The 19,052-nt window shown below is 40.5% G+C and overlaps 5 protein-coding genes across 10 annotated transcripts in view; 1 reads left to right on the top strand and 4 right to left on the bottom strand.

Moving 5' to 3' along the window:
• Positions 1 to 435: 435 nt before the first annotated feature.
• On the bottom strand, positions 436 to 6,027 carry lad1 (ladinin). Its single transcript, XM_085927326.1, has 13 exons — positions 5,918 to 6,027; positions 5,077 to 5,232; positions 4,585 to 4,819; positions 3,825 to 3,898; positions 3,518 to 3,689; positions 2,950 to 3,042; positions 2,836 to 2,879; positions 2,699 to 2,747; positions 2,215 to 2,258; positions 2,074 to 2,140; positions 1,879 to 2,013; positions 1,711 to 1,800; positions 436 to 701 (listed from the first exon to the last, which is right to left on the bottom strand). Exons 1-13 carry the CDS (start codon positions 5,953 to 5,955, stop codon positions 648 to 650), a joined length of 1,251 nt encoding a protein of 416 aa, XP_085783452.1. The 5' UTR covers positions 5,956 to 6,027; the 3' UTR covers positions 436 to 647.
• The window catches only part of nav1a (neuron navigator 1a), a 66,677-nt gene continuing 49,310 nt past the window's right edge, over positions 1,686 to 19,052 (top strand). For all 5 annotated transcript variants that reach the window (XM_085927313.1, XM_085927305.1, XM_085927296.1 and 2 more), the window contains exons 1-2: positions 1,686 to 1,972; positions 2,062 to 2,161. The gene's annotated coding sequence lies outside the window, so the exon portion shown is untranslated. The remainder of the gene's footprint in view (positions 1,973 to 2,061; positions 2,162 to 19,052) is intronic.
• On the bottom strand, positions 6,836 to 9,236 carry tnni1a (troponin I type 1a (skeletal, slow)). The gene is made up of 7 exons (XM_085927339.1): positions 9,218 to 9,236; positions 8,342 to 8,380; positions 8,120 to 8,234; positions 7,924 to 8,055; positions 7,765 to 7,854; positions 7,527 to 7,703; positions 6,836 to 7,109 (listed from the first exon to the last, which is right to left on the bottom strand). Exons 3-7 carry the CDS (start codon positions 8,126 to 8,128, stop codon positions 7,005 to 7,007), a joined length of 513 nt encoding a protein of 170 aa, XP_085783465.1. The 5' UTR covers positions 8,129 to 8,234; positions 8,342 to 8,380; positions 9,218 to 9,236; the 3' UTR covers positions 6,836 to 7,004.
• On the bottom strand, positions 11,240 to 13,663 carry phlda3 (pleckstrin homology-like domain, family A, member 3). Of its 2 annotated transcripts, XR_015067854.1 has the most exons (3): positions 12,975 to 13,663; positions 12,010 to 12,117; positions 11,240 to 11,600 (listed from the first exon to the last, which is right to left on the bottom strand). XR_015067854.1 is itself a non-coding variant. In XM_085927354.1 (2 exons), the coding sequence occupies exon 1, from the start codon at positions 13,451 to 13,453 to the stop codon at positions 13,010 to 13,012; it is 444 nt and encodes a 147-aa protein (XP_085783480.1). In that variant the 5' UTR covers positions 13,454 to 13,662; the 3' UTR covers positions 11,240 to 11,600; positions 12,975 to 13,009. The 2 variants fall into 2 exon arrangements, 1 of the variants encoding a protein (XP_085783480.1); XM_085927354.1 differs by lacking the exon at positions 12,010 to 12,117 and having other exon boundaries at positions 12,975 to 13,662.
• Positions 14,408 to 17,393, bottom strand: LOC147062933 (cysteine and glycine-rich protein 1-like). The gene is made up of 6 exons (XM_085927371.1): positions 17,273 to 17,393; positions 16,340 to 16,449; positions 15,863 to 16,031; positions 15,663 to 15,792; positions 15,494 to 15,590; positions 14,408 to 14,857 (listed from the first exon to the last, which is right to left on the bottom strand). Exons 2-6 carry the CDS (start codon positions 16,446 to 16,448, stop codon positions 14,781 to 14,783), a joined length of 582 nt encoding a protein of 193 aa, XP_085783497.1. The 5' UTR covers position 16,449; positions 17,273 to 17,393; the 3' UTR covers positions 14,408 to 14,780.

The raw sequence follows: 19,052 nt of genomic DNA, 5'->3' as shown, positions 1-19,052 counted from the left end.
GCAACCATCTGCTGACAAAACACAGACACAGAGTTGGAATCTAAGGAGATAAGAGGTTAGCTTATGTCTAAATTAGACAATTTCATTGTGAAGGCTTTTAAGAGATGGGAAGCATTTGTGGTTTTAGTCCATGCAAGGTTTTTCCTAGCAAATGAGAAATAATGTCCTAATGGTAACATACATGTGAAAGACATGTTTCTATTTATAAAAATGACTGCTGTATACTAGAATTTGTTTCGATATTTTATTTAAAAAATGAGGACTTTCTCATTTCACAAAATATTTTTTCTTTTGGCTTGGCAAATGAACGCCTTAACACTTTTTACCTGTTTTTAATGCTGAAATATTGACTAAATGAATTTGTACTTTTAATATTAAGCAACAAAATTGTCAAACTATGTTTAAAAAAAACACACCATCTTTTTCCATCTTAAAAAAAATACAATTTATTTTATTTTTTAAATTTCATTCAGGAAAACAAACAGGAGGGGAAAAACATAAAATTAAAGGAGATCAAATACATAAGAATTCAATCACTTGCATTTTCTATATTTACAAAGATTAAAAAGTTCTGTACTTTTCCAAATTATGATGACAAAATAATCTTTCACTTCTAGATTTTTCCTGGTTTGAACTTTGTGATGTTTTCATGGCTTCTCAAATGAACTTCTCTTGCTGGTGATGTGCACATGTTTGAAGTCCTGCAACACAGATTTAAATGTTGATCTTAAAAAAAACCATTTGAAAAGAGAGAAGTGGCTGAAAGCCCACACTTTAAAGATGACACTAATCTGACCAGTACCATCAGAATAAACAAAATACTGTACTGTATTTCAAACTGTGCTACAGCACACGGGCGCCCTCTAGTGGTACAGAAAAGAATCACCGCCAAAGTGCAGTTTAATTTAAATTTTTAGTAGGCGTTTAATCATAAAGTGTTTTTTTATCGCAGAGTTCATGTACGAACCACATTATATTACACTGACTTAGAATATTAAATATGTTTTTAGGAATAAAACCTGTTTCGTGTTTGATGTATTTTATTGTTGGTAATGTTGCTTGACAATTAACCGTTGCTTTAATTCGGGGGTGTCGAACTCATTTTTTTTTTTTATTTCGCAGCCGCATTGTAGCCATAGCTTCTTTCGGACTGTCAACCTACCTCATATTATAGACAGTAATAGCTACAAAACAAACTGACAAATAACTTGTAAAAACTGGTCAATTTTTAAACATAATATATATTTATGATTAAAAGTAAAGAACAATTTGCAATTCTAGTAATGACACACGAATTTGATGCACTATTTGTCTTTGCGGGCCACATAAAATGATGTGGCGGGCCGTATCTGGCCCCTGGGCCTTGAGTTTGACAAGCTTTAATTCAATTCTGACGTTTTTTGTTTTTTTTCAAAGTTAGGAATCAAATGGCATCCTGCCTAAGTTTATAAGGGATAAAGTGAAGTCGACTGATATTCACCGTGATTTTGACCCTTTGTAATTTGGGTCTTTGCTCAATAAATAAATAAATAAATAAATAAATAAATAAATAAATAAATAAATAAATAAATAAATAGAAAGAAAGAAAATAAAATGAAATAAACGAAAATAAAATAAAATATAATAAAATAATAATAAAATAAAAAAAATAGCACTGCCTGCCACTTGGTGACGTGCGCCAGGTGTTGCAACTAACTTGGCGGTTCTCACCGTGCGACCGGACGTGGATCCCTTTTCTTTGCTCTTGTCAAGCCAGTGGTTGATTCGGTCCGACATTGCTGTTGTGAAACCCCGAAATTCCTGCAGACATGGCCAATATTTTCGCTGCTTTGTAACAGAGCATGGACGTGAAAGCTAAGCTGCGAGCTGCTTGCTTACATGTTTGGATTTGGAAGGGCTTAATGGGCTCGTTGGTGGCGGCTCCTTCTCAAAGAGGCCTCTCTTCCTGGACACCTCGTCCAGCAGGTACAAGGTACGCTGGCTCACATCGTGAGGTCGACCCGTTTCCGATTTCTGTGCAAATATCTAATTCAATCATTCCGCTCGATCGATACTCTGAAGAGCGGACAATACCTGAGCAGCCTGGGCCAGTCTCTCCAGTTTCTCTTGGATGGATCGAGAGGAGACTCTTTGTACGGAACTATCAAGAAGTTCGATTCTGGTGAGTCATGCGTGGAATTGAAAGGTCTTGTCAATATTGAAAATATGACCTACTTTCTCTGGAAAGATGTCGATTGGTCCTCGTTGAGGTATTCGATCTGATCCAAAACAAAAAAAAGAAAATCAGCATAATGTCACTTCATCTGTCACTCCCTGTAATTTACATTGTGCCGAAAAAGGTATTGAGACATCTGATGATTTTGCATACAATGAAATATGGTCTTATTTTAACACATTTATTGATAAATGTTTCTGAAATATTTAAAAGTTTTGTTGAAGGTGAATCAAATACACTAAACTGGTTTGTAAAAAAAAAAAAATGCTAAAGTTAAACTAAAAAAAAGTTTTGTATTGGGCACTTACAAATAATATAATAATATAAGTCACTGTACATTCACTTTAAATTGAAAGTTTTAGCTATTATTTGTATATCAGCGGGAATGTCCTGAAAAAGAAAAGATATATTTGTGCAAATGGGCCAGAATGTCCCAATATCTTAACGTCATCATGATGTACTTTCAAGTTGGACTGCACTAACTTTTACTGTGTTGGATTCAATTTTTTTGGAGGCCACCCTGACGCTTGCACTAAAACAGAGGAACAAAAAAAATAGTGTCCAATCAAAAATCAACATCTCACACAAGCCCAAAATCTGATCATAACGTATCTCCAGACCTCCTCTGCAATGGCGAACTCTCCTCCTCTTTTTTCTTCATTATCTGTTGACCAAGAATATGGCGTCAAATGTAACATTGTGTCATGTTGTGTATTGTTGATGTACGTATTTACCCTATAAGACATGGTCCTGGTGCTCTTTCTGATAAAGGTAGGTTTCCCCATCTCCTCTGCGTTATTGTTGGTCGAAAAGTTCATCACACTGGTCTGAGAAATTGAGATGGTCAAGAAAATGATGTCATTTCCACATAATTGGTGTGGAAGTTAGGATTTAAATACGACTCAGCGACTACAGCTTTTTTTTTTTTTTTAATGAAACATGCAAAGTTGAAATGATAAATCCACAAATTTGTTTGCATTCTTGTCATCTATTGTATTTCTTAGACTTGTTTTCAGCACTAGTTTGGTCAAATTTGTGAGGGTGTGCTTGATAAATAGTCGATAAAACTCGACCGGGCAGTGACGTACAGTGACAATGTAATGCTTATCCACTAGGTGGCGGAGTTGTTGAAGGACAACATTTGTTTGATTGTTTCTGAATTAAAATGTCTGCTCAAAAATGAAATTGAATCATTCCAAACAAGGGAAATCTGCCATGATGTTTTTTGTCGCTAGAGGGAGCAGTTGCATTTTTTTTTTTTTATGAGAGACGTGACTACTGTTGAGAGCGTGTTTGGACTACCTTTAGTGTGTGTCCATTGGGAATGGGGCTCCTGGGTCCTCGAGGGGAGGGGCTACTACAAGGTGAGGACCATTGTTCTTGAGGTGACCTAGGGGTCATCGGCGAGAGGGGGCTCACAGGAGATGCGTGCCCGCTCGCAGAGGGGCTCTTGTTGAGAGAGATGGAGACAGAACTACAACAACAGAAACATAAGAAACAATTTTGCCGGTCACTTCCAATCAAATCCCAAAACAACCTGAAAGTTAGCTTTGCCAATCTTATTTTCTTGTATTGAAACTAGAAGTGCTGCAAAAGAATGCTCGTTAACCTGACAAACTTGCACGTTGGGTTGGATGGTTGCCTGGAAAGTGAGTCTTTCTTGGACGGATCGCCATTTTCTTGCTAATGAAGACACAAACGGTCGACATCATCAACACGAGTCACCTGCTGCACACCTCGCATTACGTAACATCGTAAGGTCAAGGCCTTGCACAATCGCAAGTTGCTATAACACCTTATAAAGAGTTCCTCATAGAAATCTAAACAGTTGATTATAGGGAATGGGAATGATACAGATTATATAACAAGTTGTATGGCTACCATCAAAGATATGCATATGACAAGGATTGTTTTTGTTGGCTGACAACCACGAAAACAATCATTCGTAATGGATTAATTAGAGAATAGAGTTGGAGAAACATTTGACACATGCTGTCATCTTCCCTTTTTTTTTTTTTTTATGTCTTTCTGTATGTTTTGGTGTGCTCCCCTGCCTGAGTTGCTGTTGCAAGATGTGGAAGATGATTAACATGACTCTGTGTGGGGCAACAACTGACTGACGGCCGGCATTGGTCCAACTCGGACTTCTTGGTGCTTGTCTGCACAAATGTGATCCCGTCTTTTTTTTCCTATTTTGGTTGGAATTTGTTAGGGATTTTTGTGGGGTGGCAACATCCAGTTGTGATTTAGTGGTTTACTTTTTTCCCTAAGATTCTTTGAGGGTTCCACCTCAGTTTAAGTTGGATTATTTATAGACATTAACGGAAGAGATGCACATGTCAAGAAATAGTCCATCTAAAATGTCTTACGTGTCTGTTTGTGTGGTTGTTGATTCTCTTCACTTTTTGTGGCTGGTGCAATTCAGCCATGGGTTGCTCCACGCTTAGCTCCTCCTCGGAACCTTCTCCTCCTCCTCCCCCGCCAGACTCCTCGTCATCCTCCTTGACCACATTCTGGTGTTTCAGAGACCCCATGTGCCTCAACCTGCGCTTCTCATCCCGGACACGTAGTATCTCCATAAAGTCCAGCTGCATCTGCTCCTCACTGGAAATAAACCACATGTGAAGGAGGTGGATGACAAACCCTGTCAAGCTAGGACATTTTGGATAAATCCCCCATTTTCATGCATGGTGTCAGTTTGCAGGTGACACATTCCCGTAGGGCAAAAGTGTCAAATTAGCTTCCACTATCAAAGCAGAGGAACACCTCGGATTGCCAAGATGAAGAAAACACAATGGCGGGAAATACCGAAATGGAGCACTTAAAAAAAATACAAAAGGATTTATGATGTGAACTTGAACCTGCTGGAGCCCTGAGATGTTTCAGACGGCGTGTCAACGGGCGCCGCACTCAAGTCGTCGTCGTCGTCGTCGAAGGCGCTGCTTGAGCTCTTCACCCTTCTCCTCCTCTCCCGCTCCACCTCCTCCTCATCCTCTATTGTCCTCTGGCGCGCCAACCTGAGGTGACGTGTGAGGTCATAAAACGTAACGCCATGGAATATAAAACAATAAACTGTTGAAAAGGGGAGATTGCGCTCTTGGCCATTTTATGTATCAAATGTTAGCAATGTACAGCCTGCAATTCCAAGCCATGAAAATGAACAGAGAACAACATGAAATCGTTTTATTGGGACATTTTCCAGTTTGAATGTAACATTTTGCACGAGTGAGAATAGATGAGGAATTGCAAATGAATTCAGCTTTTTAAGGGCAAATTTGGGCTAGCTCACAATTAGTCAACTGCTACAGCTAATATTTTGCTTCATGAATGCCAGCAATTATATTAAAAAAAAGCCAGAAATCTTAATAAACCACTATTTTTTTGTCTTTTTTTTTTTTTTTTTTTTTTTTTTAGTCAGTCAATATAAAAATATCTGTAAACAATTTTTCAGTTAACAACCTACAACATACATCACTATTATTCAAAAAATATTTGAGATTAAGGACCTCATCACAATGGTGGGACGAGACATTGTGATTTCCTAGGCACGTCGTACAATGTCGAACATATTTGCGTTAAACCTTCCGTTGTAATTAAAATAAATGATTCATTTGACACATTTAAGAAAATTCGTGAGCTGAAACAAATGAAGTAAATATGTGTCTTGAGAAAATACGCTCTTTTTAAATGAGTAAGCTTTACCTGGACAAATTGGACCAGTTTCTCCGACTGTCGGACATGCCGGACGAATCAAGTGTCCCGGTGTTCTTGAGTCAAACTGAAAGGCAACTGACAGGCACTTTGGAGGGCGGTGGCCAGATTGCAGCACTAAACAATCCACCTTTACCCTGTTCACTGAGGTGTCACATAACCACAAAGGTGAGCTACCCACCTGAGGAACAGAGAGAGAGAGAGAGAGAGAGAGAGAGAGAGCCTTTCCTCGTCAGCCCACAGAATTAAACAATAACTGAAGGGAAATGATGCAATGGGAGAGGGTGGTGGTTTTCTTGCACACTATACAACTATTAACACAATTATGCACTAGCTAGCTTAGCATTGATTTTTTTTTTTTTACATCCAGTCCTTCTCGAATCTGACCAATCCTAATTGCACGCTGAATAGCAAGGACTAAACATAAAGAACTTATTTGTCCCTAGATAAATGTTTTTTTTTTTCTTTCAATTAGACTTAACAAAAGCGATACCGTACAGTATGTATGTCCAGCTGGGTGTGTGAGGTCTGGTATTGTTTGCTCTTCTGTAAATGGCGTGGCCGATTTTGTTCATTTGGACTCTGCCCCAGGATCTGCTGCCTCACCTCGTTGTTACAATATCAAATATTGGGCTGGCCTAATTGTTATGATTTTGCACTGACATGACCACCATTGGGTATCAAACCTTTTGAGTCATTATATTTTTCAATTGAATTGATATTTTTAAGTCACCTACTCTAATCACCGATTGAGACTAAATGAATTAGAAAAATGAAATAAAATTAATTTTATGGAAAAATCCAAAGTCATTGTAATTAACCTTGGTGCTGACACAACATGACCGACCCCAACCATTAATCTGAAGACCATAAACTAAAGGTAACACAAAACATCACAAAGAACCCTGATTGATTTTATTAGGATGCAAGTTATGTTACAATTTCTCACGTTACTGTTTTTGAATACAAATGAAAATAATCATAACGACAGTCGGCTCGTGAATTTTGAGCGCTTTTGGACGTTGTCTCGTATTAACCGAAGAAGCCCAACTACGCCGCAGGAGCTCACGTTGTGGGTTCACTGTGCAGAACCTTTGGCAGCGTCAAACATCTTCTTTCTTCCCTCCATGCCAGACATTGCCTCCACATTTTTCCTCCAGTCGCTGTCCTCTACAGGCCGCTTCTACGGGAGACAAAAGATTGATAGATTTCTTTGTCGAGTTCTGAATGTGACAACTTTATTGGGTTTACTGGGGTCGGGTTCACAGTACATGTATTGGCTGAGCGCGCACACACACACACTGGCCAGTAATCACAACAAAGGCTTTCCTTTTGTGGACAATGGTTTGATTGTCTCGAGTCGGCTCCTCCCTCCTCTTACACACAAAGTCGCAGCCTCGCCCTCACCGGATATTTGTGTAATGAAGAAATAACTCATAAAGTGCAAATGTGGAATTAGCGTCAACTGAAATTGACATTTAGTAGAAAAAAATTCTGGCCAGTAAATATTCCGGGGGGGACCATGGCCTCCCCTGGCCACCCCCTTGCAGCGCCCCTGTGTGGGTCTCGTATGGCATGTATGAGCTTTATTTTCACGCACCTTCTCCGTGTCTTCTTTCTTGACGGATTTAAGGTTGGCTCGGAGGTCCATGGAGACTTTATGCTTGGAGCCCAGCAACGAACGCAGGATGGCGTCAGCGGACACGCGAACGCGCCGTAGAGCGGGCCTCTTGAATTTACCCCTCAGGTCCAACACTTTGATGCTCAGATCTTTAATCTTAGAGAAATGTAATATCAGATGGTTACATTTAAAGCAATGCATGTAGCATGCGATGTACCTCTCGTGTGTTGAGCAACACTTTGGCTTCGATATCATATCGTTCCTCATCTACCAGGTCAATTTTGTCATGGAGCTCTCTGCATAGATCCTACATGTAGAAGACACACAAATAAATGCAAGTTGGGCTGCTATAGTTCATTTTGAATGCTTCAAGCACCTGCAATTGCGCAACACTCATATGACTCAGGTTGAAGGATGGAGCTCTTTCGGCCAGGTATTTATGTTTCTCCCGTTCTTTCTCGTGGATTTCATGCTCTAGTTCCTCCTTGGCCTTTGCTACCATCAGACTCTGAAATAGAAAAAACAAACACCTTGACTCACTGAACTGCCGCGATATTTGCGGTTCCTCCTACCTTGAGCATTAGCTTCCTTGAAGCTGAAATTTTTGGTTTCTTCTGGATGAAGAACAGAACATGATGTAACTATCACTCTTGTTTATGTTCCTGAATTTCAGATCTTACCTCTGGCCTGTAAGAGACAGTCACGAGGAGAAATATATTTATTGACTTTGATATCATTGTGCGTATCGGTATCGAGTTTTAATCGACTGAATCATCTATAATAAGATCACTCACAAATGCTCCGGCATCCTGATGATGGAATTCCCCCCCACCCTGGAGAAGAGATAGAAGAGATTAGACGTTCGCTAAACAGTCATTGGCAGTTGTCGTGTCACATCATCTTTGCATGCTTCTCATTGGATGCTCGCTAAGATGCCAATTACGCCAAATCTCCTCACTGCTGCTTAACGTACACTCCTGGAATTCTTCTTGCGAAGGAAATCGATCAATGGATTCCTCCTGATCCTGAATTCCTGTCTTGGATCTCATCACATCAAGTGCGAGTTGTTTTAACTTGATCTCCGAACTTTGACTCGGTCTCACATGAGTTCAGACCTTCTCTACTTCTCACACTCCACCGAGGGGAACGTCACCGATGCGCGCCACACCCCGGAGCACATCCGAGGACCGCTCCGGTGGATTAGAAAGATTCCAAACAAATAGCTGCGCCTCATCCACTTCTGTCCCTGTTTTTTTTTTTTTCTCCATGGGATTATCTCGCCACAGACATCTGAATGGCCTGTCTCCCCAAATAGACACGGGGGACATCTGATAGACAGCTGTGGCTATGATGGTCCAGGGATTTACCTACAATAACTCATAAGATGCTGGAAAACCTCTGTGGAGGAGCCAACTTTGCAATGTAATACACAGAAGGAAAAAAAAAAGCTAGCAAAGACTAGCAGATAAGAAACCCCTGTGTTCAATTAAAGCTACAATTTAGAAAACTTGATTGAAACAGATTTCGAATGTCTGTTTGACATCTCAGACAGTTGCTAAAGAAAACAGCGCATCATTATTGTCCATAGTAGCTTTAGTCAGTCGTCTTAGTAGTACCAATGAAGTAGTACACAATCTAGTCGAAGTAAACGGTTAGTGAGAGGCTCTTACCAGTGGCAGAAGAGACAAAGATGCAACGGTGCGACAAAATCAGAGATGAGCAAGAGCAATTTGGTAGCCCTCTATTTAACCCCACCTCCCATCATCTCACTTTGCTCTCTCTTTTGTTAGTGGAGGTTATTATTAGCCCCCCCACCCCTATTTTTTTGCTCTGTCCAATCTTTGTTTACCCCCCCCCCCCCCCCCCTTTCACAGATCCATCTTAAACCAGGGATACGGTCTGGCTCTGACAAGCCACGGTGATGCTGCCAGCTCACGGCTTTTACTGATGAGACGTTGATAAAAAAAAAAAGAGACTTTAGACTTTATGAAGAAGATCTGAGCCTTTTAGTATTTGATGGGGTGCCAGTGGAGAATGAATTCTTGCATTTTTGCAGTGGAGGTGCCAAATGCTAGCTTGGCTAAGTTTGTAGTAAACAGCTCACTGATGGTCAGATGCGTGTAAGGTACACAAGCAAATTATCAACATGGATTTTATTTTTTCCATTTTTTTTTCCTCCCCCTTTCATCTTCATCGCAAACCTGTTATACCGAACGTGGAATTTGGTTTTCTTCTCAATCCTTAGAAAGAAAGCCAAGGCACATCATTTTACAAAAGAAAAAAAATATTTATTTATTTAATTTTATTGTAGCTTATCTGCAGATGTCTGGTATAGTGAGCATGGTTAGCAAGATGATCTACCACTGGTTGGATCGAATCAAAAGTACGGTACACCACAGTGGCTAATGAAATTGCTAACCAATTAAATTTTCCAAAATAATACTTCACATATACTGAATTGTTGGTTGCTGAAGTGTAGGCCTACGCAACTTAAAAAAAAAATACAACTTAGTGGATTTTATCTATTGCAGCCATGGTCTGGAATACAAGCCCAAGGTTGCTGTCCATCACGAGCATAGCTAGATGGGCAAAGTACATGACTTGTGGAATACCCTCCTGGAGGACACTGCCAGGACAATCGAAGGCACCTCCGACAGCTCTTGGCTTTGGCCTGGGCATCCACTTTTTGGTTTCCATATGATGTATTTTATGTGCCCTCTTTGCATCCATTGCAGCCTGGTGATCCTGAAAGGGGGATCCTTCCATCTGTGGTCCCTTCTCAAGGTTTCTCATTTTTCCCCTTGTAGGGGTTTTTTGAGTTTTTCCTTGCCCTTTTGGGAGCCTAAGATCAGGGGATGCTTTGAGAATTATTGTCAATTGATTGTCTATGTGAAGCCCTTTGAGACTGCTTGTGATTTAGGGCTATACAAATAAACTTGACTTGACTTGACTTGAATACCTGACATTTAGCTTTATTGCATCTTGAATCAAATATCATTCAACACACTTTGAAGTTGTTATAGTCCAAGGCCAGCTCCACTTTGAAGGCACTAAATATATTCAACACAGACACGGGGAAAGTGGAAACAGTGAGGGGCCGCCCTCTAGCGGCTACAAAAAGACAAGCCCCCCCCCCCAAAAAAACAATTGTGAGCACCTGATTCTTGCTCAATATAAGTTTGAATATTTCACTTTCATCATGACTCATTCGATGACGGGCGCTTGCGTGCGTTCCCAGCAAAACGAAATCCTTTCCGTTGGATCATCTTATTGTTTACAGGTCTCACGACTTTGACAATTAGTTTGGTGGTGGCATTCAACAAAACATGAGCGAAATGCCTCCTCTTTCCATACCCTTGCTTCCCGAAGTGACTCACGAGGTGTGGCAATAGCGCTCGGGGTTTTCCACAGTGTAATGAAAGACGTCCATGGCGCACAATCAAGCCTTTTTTTCTGCCCCCCCCCTCTCTGACTTGGATACAACAGCACACTGTTGTTTTGCTGACATGCAAAACATGCTTGAATGAACAACATCTGCCATGGCTGCTTAATTGGGGCCATCTGACTGGGAGATTTTGCTCAATTTCACATGTTCAGATTATTCACCTCTCCGGGTTTCTCATTTGACTCGTGTACTTAATTATTCATGTGGTTGGCTACAAAAAAAAAAAAATGGAGCACACTCAACCGTATTAGTAATGCTTTATTTATAACAGATGACATTTTTATTAAATAGAAATAATACCACAAGTATGTGCACAAATAGTTATTCTTCATGCTAATCTTCTAGAAAAGCAATGCTGTAAGACCTCAAGTGACTGAGAAGTTTGTGAAATATCGAGGCACACACGGTGAAAGAATCCAAGCGTGACTGTCTTCGTAGCAAAAAAAAAAACGTTATCCACCTTGTCGGGAATAACAGACAGTGAAGTTAGATAGACTCCGCGGGCCAACATGAAAACGTTCACGTTACACGTCGACTCCTTCGACCCTCGGTTGGAAAAGACCGGAAGAGTCCTTTCTTTAGTCGTCGACGCTAACCGTGTGGAAATGCTGCAAAGAAAACAGAAGATATGATTATCTATCAATGTAAACATGATATTTTACAGCAGCTACACGACACTGTCGCCCCAGCGACTAAGTTAATTTGGGAACGGAGCTACTGGGCTCACTTAAGGAAGCGTGGCTGCAAATTCCTAGCGTGTGAGCGCAGAGTTCGGACTTAAACGTGTTCGTCATAAACGCGTGAGGCTTTTGAGTGAGTGACGAAGTTGTTGTCATGGCTGGCCTGAAAAAATTGGAGATCTAGAATTGACTGTCTTGGGGAATTGTGGTTAGTCTCTGACTTGCTTTCTGTTGAAATGAAGTTTCGATGAGCCAAACAAGCTTTCAGACAGAAGGAACGTAAACAAGCGTGTGGCTAAAAATACTTGGCTGCCAATTGAGGGAGAGGTTGACTCACGTTATTACGCAGGCTCAAATTGCAACTTTGAGTGAGACCTTGGCTTTGATGCACATGCTGGGAAGACCGCCGTCGAGGTTCCCGACAGGGAGAGGCCAAAACCTCATCCTAAACATCAACACGAATGTTTTCATTCCTTTCTCTTAAGTGGCAGTTAGCACCTAATACAATCGGGAGATGAAACTTGAAGGCACGTTCCTCTTTGAACTCATCAAATTTATTCATACTAGTTTGGTCTCAAATTTGAATAAACAGTCGAATCTGAGCAAATCTAATTAGATAATGCAACACCAAGATCCTGGCACCTGATTTTTTTTTTTTTTTTTTTTTTTTAAGCAAATAACAGGATGCGTTCCAAAAAAGTAAATCAAGATCCCCATCATGTGGCTTGGCTCAATAATGGTTGGTAAACAAATCTGATGGTCAAATGTTCTTAATCAATTTCAATAGTACTGAAAACCTCCTACAAGCCTGATCGGCATTTTCAGAAAGTAACAAAGTACAAATACAGAAAAAAGAAAGTTTCAGGGTTGTTGATATTTTTCATGTGCACATAACGTACATAAATACAGTAAAGTTCAAGTACATAAATACAGTAAAGTACAAATACAGTACTTTACTGTATTTATGAACGTTTTTTTTTCAAGTGTTTCCTTATTTTTCCCTTAACATTTGATTTTTACTCTATACATTTGAAAACAGACAGCTGTACTTTCTATACTCTTTATTCAGTCAAAGAGATAACGTTAAATATAATTAAGACAGATAAAGGCGGAAAAACTTGATTGATCGAATAATTGATTGAGATTTCAAGCCAGGGAAAAATATATTTCTTTAGCTCAAAATGTTGGCAATACCACAAGAATAAACTTTTTGGGGGGGTTCAGTAGCGTCCTTTGCAGACCGTGCATAAAAAAACACGACTTAAGTAAAAAGACTTAAGTTAAGTCAGTGCTTCTTTTTACCTGTCTTTTTTTTTTGTAATACAAGTACGTCCACTTCACTCAAGTTGTGATATCCGCTCATCCTCCTGGGTGCCGCTCAGGTGAGCCGTGGAAATGAGTCTCTTCCTCCCAGTCTCCACGGCTTGAAGGTTCTTGTAACGGACCAGAGCCAAGGCGATCTCCGCGTTCCACGCCGTACCGTCCTGCGGACAGCGGAAGTCGATCTCCTTGCCGGTAGTCATAACCACGGTGAAGTACACCAAGCCCCGCTTGTACTCCACGCAGTCCACCGTCACCATGCGTTCGAAGAGCAGCTCCTTGGCTCTGGAGTCCGAACTCCAAGCCACGCAGGGTGCTTGGGCAGCGGCGTGACCCTTACAGCTGCGCAGCCGCAAGCCATGGTCGGTCAGGACGCAGCGCTTCTTCTTCCAAAGTTGAAGGAGACCGCCGCTGCGTTTCTCCAACAGCCCGTCTTGCGTCACTTTGGCCGGGAGAGACATCTCGGGAGCGCAGCAGAGAGACGCGTGTTACATCGCGACTGTTGCTGCGACTGTTACTGCTGTTTGTTACTGGGGCTGCTGCCCTAACCGGATAACGCGCAGTCAGTCAATGGATATGTTGGGACATGCCCGGCGTGGAAAAGCGGAAACCCCCGCCCACCTGGACCTGTTCATTGACGGAGTACACACGGACACACCCCCTCGTGACTTCCCATGAAGCCGCTACCGGCTGCCGCGTTTCAAAGTGTTACCAAGTCACGTGTAACCATCGTGAACGCAATCAAAGTAGGACACGTTTTTTTCCACTCGGCAAAATGATTTGATCAATTCTACAAACTAGACTTTTTTTTTTTTTTTAAATCTACAATCTAGACCAGTTCCCAAACTTTTTTTTTTGAAGACCACCAAAGTGGGCCGTAAATAAACTATCATCCCATTTTTGAGTCTGTCAACTCCTAAAAGTTTCCCAGAGTAGTTAAAATAATTAAAAAAAAGATCAATCGCCACACCAAATTACTTTTGGTTAATTAGCCTGTGCCTCGCCCAGCCACAAAATTGCAGAAAAATATGTCCAGTGACACTATCAAACAAAAGAATTGTTAAAATCACATGAACATTTCCCGACTGTTGTGAAAAAAAACAATGTCATCGTCACCTTTAACGCAGGAAAAGTGCCGTGATGGCATAATGGTGGCAGACAGAGAGGAATTGTTCTGCGTGTCTGGAATGGTTGACATGCCTTCCAGTTCGGCGACACAATGCACTTCATGGGTGGATCGTAGCCGTGACTTTAATTCGGTCACGCTAGAGTGACGCGTCAGGGCCGTACTATGAGAGGAATGTTTACTATGAATAGGTATCACGTCTGCAATCTTGAATACAAGTCACTCTTCCGCTTTTCATTCTCCCACCTTCAAAAGTGCATTCATGAGGAATGTTAATCTATAAAAGAATCAAATCAATTTTTTTTCTACCCATCTTTATTCACTTTCAGCAATAATTGTCCACATTTTACACAACAAGTATACAGTGCAATATGTTTGATGAGTGGATTATATTCATGTGACAATTTCCTTGAATTACATTTAACAGTCAAACAGCAAATGATGTGCTCTTGAGCTGCATCATATATATATAGATTTGCAGTTTAATACAGTTTACTGTAGTACAAGTTCACTCACCTGAACAATTAGTGCACCTCTACCTACAATGTTTGTCTTTTTGAATATATATATATTTTTGTCACAGTGTCTTTACCATTTTGGATAAATGCTGAAATGAATACACAGAGATATCTTTGAAATCTTTCCTCTTGAATTGGTTCCGTCTACTGAGTGAGTGGCAGAGCTCCGGCTCCACTTCCGTATCCATACCCCTTTGGCCCAAAGTCTTTTGCATAACACGCTGTAAAGCAAAACAATGGCGTCAAAAACAGGATTTCAACGTCATATCCTTCGCATAATCCTAGTTTGTCCCTCTTTCCGTCGTTAACGGCTATTTTTACAAGTCCTACTTTCCTTTGGTTTGGATTACAAACAGTGAGTCGATATTCTGTATGTTCTACATGTTTAATGTGCCCTTCACTACAATAGGAGGAGAAATGAGGTATCTGGCTCACTAAATTAGCTTCAGTTCATAGGTTACAGTCACCGCTAGGCTAGGCTAATACAAACAACAGACCAAAATAGGCTTTGATAGTAATTTACTAACAATGTCATAGTCATGGAGCATGATTTTTTTTTCCAATGCTGTACAAGTAAGGGAATGATTAAGTTATATATATAATTTTAAATCTAATAATACCAATATTTTCAGTAGTACAGTGGTTCTCAAAGCTACCTTTAGTGTTGTGAACAAACTGAAGTGTTTGTTTCTTTAATATGGCGCCCTCTGCTGACTAACTTGTGTTCTTGTTCCAGCTCTTTTGTAATGTCACTTTCTAAATGGGACTGCAACTTGTGGAATGTAAATATTCCAACAAACCCCCCCCCAAATATTTGATTTGCTGTTATTTGGACTCGGCAATATAATCTTTGTCACCTTTGCAGTAAATTTCTCCATCCTTGTCGGCAAGCGTGGTCGACTCAAGCCCCTTTCCACACGTGGCGCAACGGAAACAGCCAGTCTTGTGCCACGACTGCAAATCAACGGAATGTGAATTATTCTCAATGATTTCTCCTCAAACACACTTATGCGTCTTCTTCCTTACACTTCCAGCTCCTATCACTTTCTCCGCAGCGTAGACAGACTTGCCACATCGAGGGCATTTCTCGGACCCGCCAAATTTCTGAGCCAACTTCGAAGGGTTCGCGTTGGTTGTCGGGCGATGAGGGGGCGGCCTGAGTGAGAAATAACGTAAGCGATAAGACTTCAAAGAGGAATTGTGTATTTCCATCTGGTTGTACTCACGCTTCTCGGGTAATACCCTGCCCCTCGCCCTTGTCCATGTTAAGGGTCCCCGCTCCGACGCCGAACCCGTAACCTTTTGGCCCGTACGTCTTGCCGTAGCATGACTTGCAGTAGATTTCCTCCAGGTGAACAGCAACGGTTGTACTGTCCAAGCGCTTGGCGCACACGGCTGAACAGACGTGACATTTCAATCTTATTACTGCGCACTCCTTTTATGGAGCAAAGTTGTTGTTTTCTTCTAAATTCCTTTGGAGGAATGTGCGCCATTGCGACACAGGAACACAAATGACATCAGCGCAGTTCTTCCAGAAAATTCTTTTGCTTGCATCAACTGGATTTATATTTTTTTGGGGGGGTCCAATCAAGTTGAATCAACCAGGTGAAGCAGTTTTGTTTTATGGATGATTCGGCAGGGAAAGTAAATATCGCAGTCCTCTTTAGCGGGAATTTTCCAGAATGTAGAGTTTGTGAACTCACAGCAGGCAAAGCAGGCCTTGTGGAATCTCCGACTGTCACAGAGGACCTCCTCTGCAAAGTAAACGGTCTTCTTACAACGTCCACACTGGTTTCCTCCACCTAAATTCATTCTTCTCCAACAAATGCATGCAGGAACACAGAAACAGATGAATTCATTATAACATGGGATTGTTTTTTCTTTTCTTTCTTTTTCTGTCCGAGTCCAGATCCAGTAATTTTACTGGTGCCAATCGGCTGTGGTTCTGTTTCTTGATTGACGAGGCATAAGAGCCACAAAAAGGCAGTATTACATTTGAGAGAATGCTTGTGTGGAAAATTATTTTCAAATAATGTGATGTGCCTTTTTGCTCTCAACAGTCAGCGCTTGACTTTCCACATCCGTGTTCCTCGCAGTCCAAGATATCCAACAACAACTTCTCGCTCGGTTTTGTTCATATTAAACACTCAAAACTAGTGCTGCTACTTCTCCAAGTCCACTTTTAGATGTTTTCCTACTTCTCTCCTCGACCAAGCGTCATAAAAATTGGCTTGCCAATTTTTGTTGAACAATAATTGTCCAAAGTCTTTCCTGAGGGTTTTGGAATCCCATTTTCTGAGCTGTGCTGCACATGTAGCAATGTTTTTTTGTTGTTGTTTTTTTTAAATGGGCTGGGCAAAATGAAACGCGTATGAACATGTAGGACAGACGAAAACAGGTAAAAAGTGTTAAGTCAGCACAAACTGGGTCTGTCCAACTGGGAGTAAACTCTTTTTTTTTTTTTTTTTTTCAGCTCTCCTATTTTTGTAACTTTTTAACTTGTCTCCTTTCCAACACGGTAGTTTTGTCTGGCAACTGACTCGACTTGAAGCGGAGAGGGCGTTTACCCATCATGCACTGCTAAGCAAATACAGTGAGAAAAGCCAGGAAACTTTTGGATTGAAAGTGTTACATACCTGAAAGTTATGTCAGTCGGTGCAGGACAGGTTAAAGTCTGACTCCAATATATCAGATAAGTGGCTGGTTTGCAGCACTTCCTTCCTCTGTGCTGGGAGAAGGGAGGTGCTTCTTCTCTTTGTCGCTTCAGCCGCCCAAGCAAGTGTAGAAAAAAGGAATTTCTGACTCAGTGGCTGAGGGAGGGGCCAGGCAATGACGAGGTTTAGGTTGATTGTTTTTCTTCAGGGTGAAGATGAAAACTTTATCATTAAAATGAATGAAGGCCATAAAGTGTACACTGAATTAATAAAGTACAATACACCCGGCCGGTTAAACAGAATGTAAAGTGTCTGTGTTGTCAATTCTATTTCCTCTTTCAGTGTGTTGACCTTTCAGCAGACAAACCATAAGTCTCTTGGAACTGACAGATTAATTCCAACCTTTGTGTTTTATGACACAACTTTAAATGACCTTTTGCTCTCGGCCGTAAAAGGTCAGTCAGACTGAATGCTTGAATGAGGACATTTGTAGGATTGGAGAAATTGGTTGTTTGCGGGAGACTTTGCTACCACCGTGTGGACATCTTTGGTAGTGCATCTAGATTGGATTTTTTTTTTTTTTTAAATACATTTGGGCCTTACTTGAGACTATGAACTATTAACAATGATTGGATGTCTCTGACAGATTATCCTGAGTTATGATTTTTTTTTTTACGATACAGTCATGTTTGACTAGAAAATGAGAAGGTGGCCCATTTGTTTATGCAGATGCATGCAAAAGAAACTTCTCAGACAACCACTTCCTGTTGGCATCATTAAGGGTAGAGAGATTCCACAGCATGCAGAGCTGCTGTTAATGTTTATTTCTGCATCTCCACTGAGCTAGAAGAAAACATTTGGTCATTCTCTATACCTGCTCCTCCAAATGAGGCAGCACTTTTTGAATGAAGATTTAAAAATTGCAAAGATTAATCTCAAACATATTACTGAGGACCTTTTTTTAAAAAATAAATAAATAATAAAATAAATATGAACAGATGCTTGACATGTTAATGCAGGAGTGTCACTCATTTTTGTCGGAGGCTGCATCATAGTCAGTTTTCTTTGGAGGGGCATTATGAATGTCATCGCCTTATATTATTTACAGTACATGCTACACAATAAATTGATGAATAATTAGACTAGTAAAAAAAAAATTCAAATATTTTTAAATGATGAATGGTAATAAAAATTGCCAGCAATATCTTTATCTGGACAATTTGTCATTTTAGTATAACGTTAATGCACATTTTGTCTTTGCAGGCCACATAAAATGATGTGGTGGGCCGTATCTGGCCCCCGGGCCTTAGGTTTGCTTTCGCTGTAGATTCCAATTTGTTTCTTGGGGGCAGGCTCTATAGGAGTGACTTTATTTATTTATGTTAATCAGTGAAGATTAATGAGCCCATCCGGCTCTCCATTGTGTTTCACACATGACTTTGGATCACAAGCACATCCTTTTATCTGGTTTGAATGTTGTACCCATGGATGATTTTTTTTTTTTTTTTTTAGGTCCTCGAGCTGTCTTTGATGTTCCAAAATCAGACCAATGTAAAGTTGACACAGACAAATATGTCTTTAATAATATGCTCTTTAATATGTCTTTAATAATAAATGACATTTTAATGCTTACATTGAATTAGTGACACGTGATTATTTCCTAAGAGGAGTTTCATTGAGTTTACATAAATATCATAGAAACATGATAACACAAGACTATTCTTCGTGTTGTGTAATGCATGACATAAAAAACAAACAAACA

The sequence above is a fragment of the Syngnathus leptorhynchus genome, chromosome 1, assembly GCF_054491065.1.
Source record: "Syngnathus leptorhynchus isolate UIUO chromosome 1, UIUO_Slep, whole genome shotgun sequence".
Classification (NCBI taxonomy): domain Eukaryota; kingdom Metazoa; phylum Chordata; class Actinopteri; order Syngnathiformes; family Syngnathidae; genus Syngnathus; species Syngnathus leptorhynchus.
Note: the sequence above shows the minus strand (reverse complement) of the source record. Positions and strands in the feature narration are given on the sequence as shown.

Coding starts and splice junctions, on each gene's coding strand:
- phlda3 (XM_085927354.1), bottom strand. CDS start 13,453: ATGTCTCTCCCGGCCAAAGTGACGCAAGACGGGCTGTTGGAGAAACGC.
- tnni1a (XM_085927339.1), bottom strand. Junction 7,855..7,923: donor TGAGTGTTGCGCAATTGCAG/GTGCTTGAAGCA, acceptor TTCTACATGTAG/GATCTATGCAGAGAGCTCCA. Junction 7,110..7,526: donor AGAAAGAAGACACGGAGAAG/GTGCGTGAAAAT, acceptor TGTCTCCCGTAG/AAGCGGCCTGTAGAGGACAG.
- LOC147062933 (XM_085927371.1), bottom strand. CDS start 16,448: ATGAATTTAGGTGGAGGAAACCAGTGTGGACGTTGTAAGAAGACCGTT. Junction 15,793..15,862: donor CAGGGTATTACCCGAGAAGC/GTGAGTACAACC, acceptor TTTCTCACTCAG/GCCGCCCCCTCATCGCCCGA. Junction 14,858..15,493: donor TGGAGAAATTTACTGCAAAG/GTGACAAAGATT, acceptor TTTGCTTTACAG/CGTGTTATGCAAAAGACTTT.
- lad1 (XM_085927326.1), bottom strand. CDS start 5,955: ATGTCCGACAGTCGGAGAAACTGGTCCAATTTGTCCAG. Junction 3,690..3,824: donor CCAACGTGCAAGTTTGTCAG/GTTAACGAGCAT, acceptor CTGTTGTTGTAG/TTCTGTCTCCATCTCTCTCA. Junction 2,014..2,073: donor GACTGGCCCAGGCTGCTCAG/GTATTGTCCGCT, acceptor ATATTTGCACAG/AAATCGGAAACGGGTCGACC.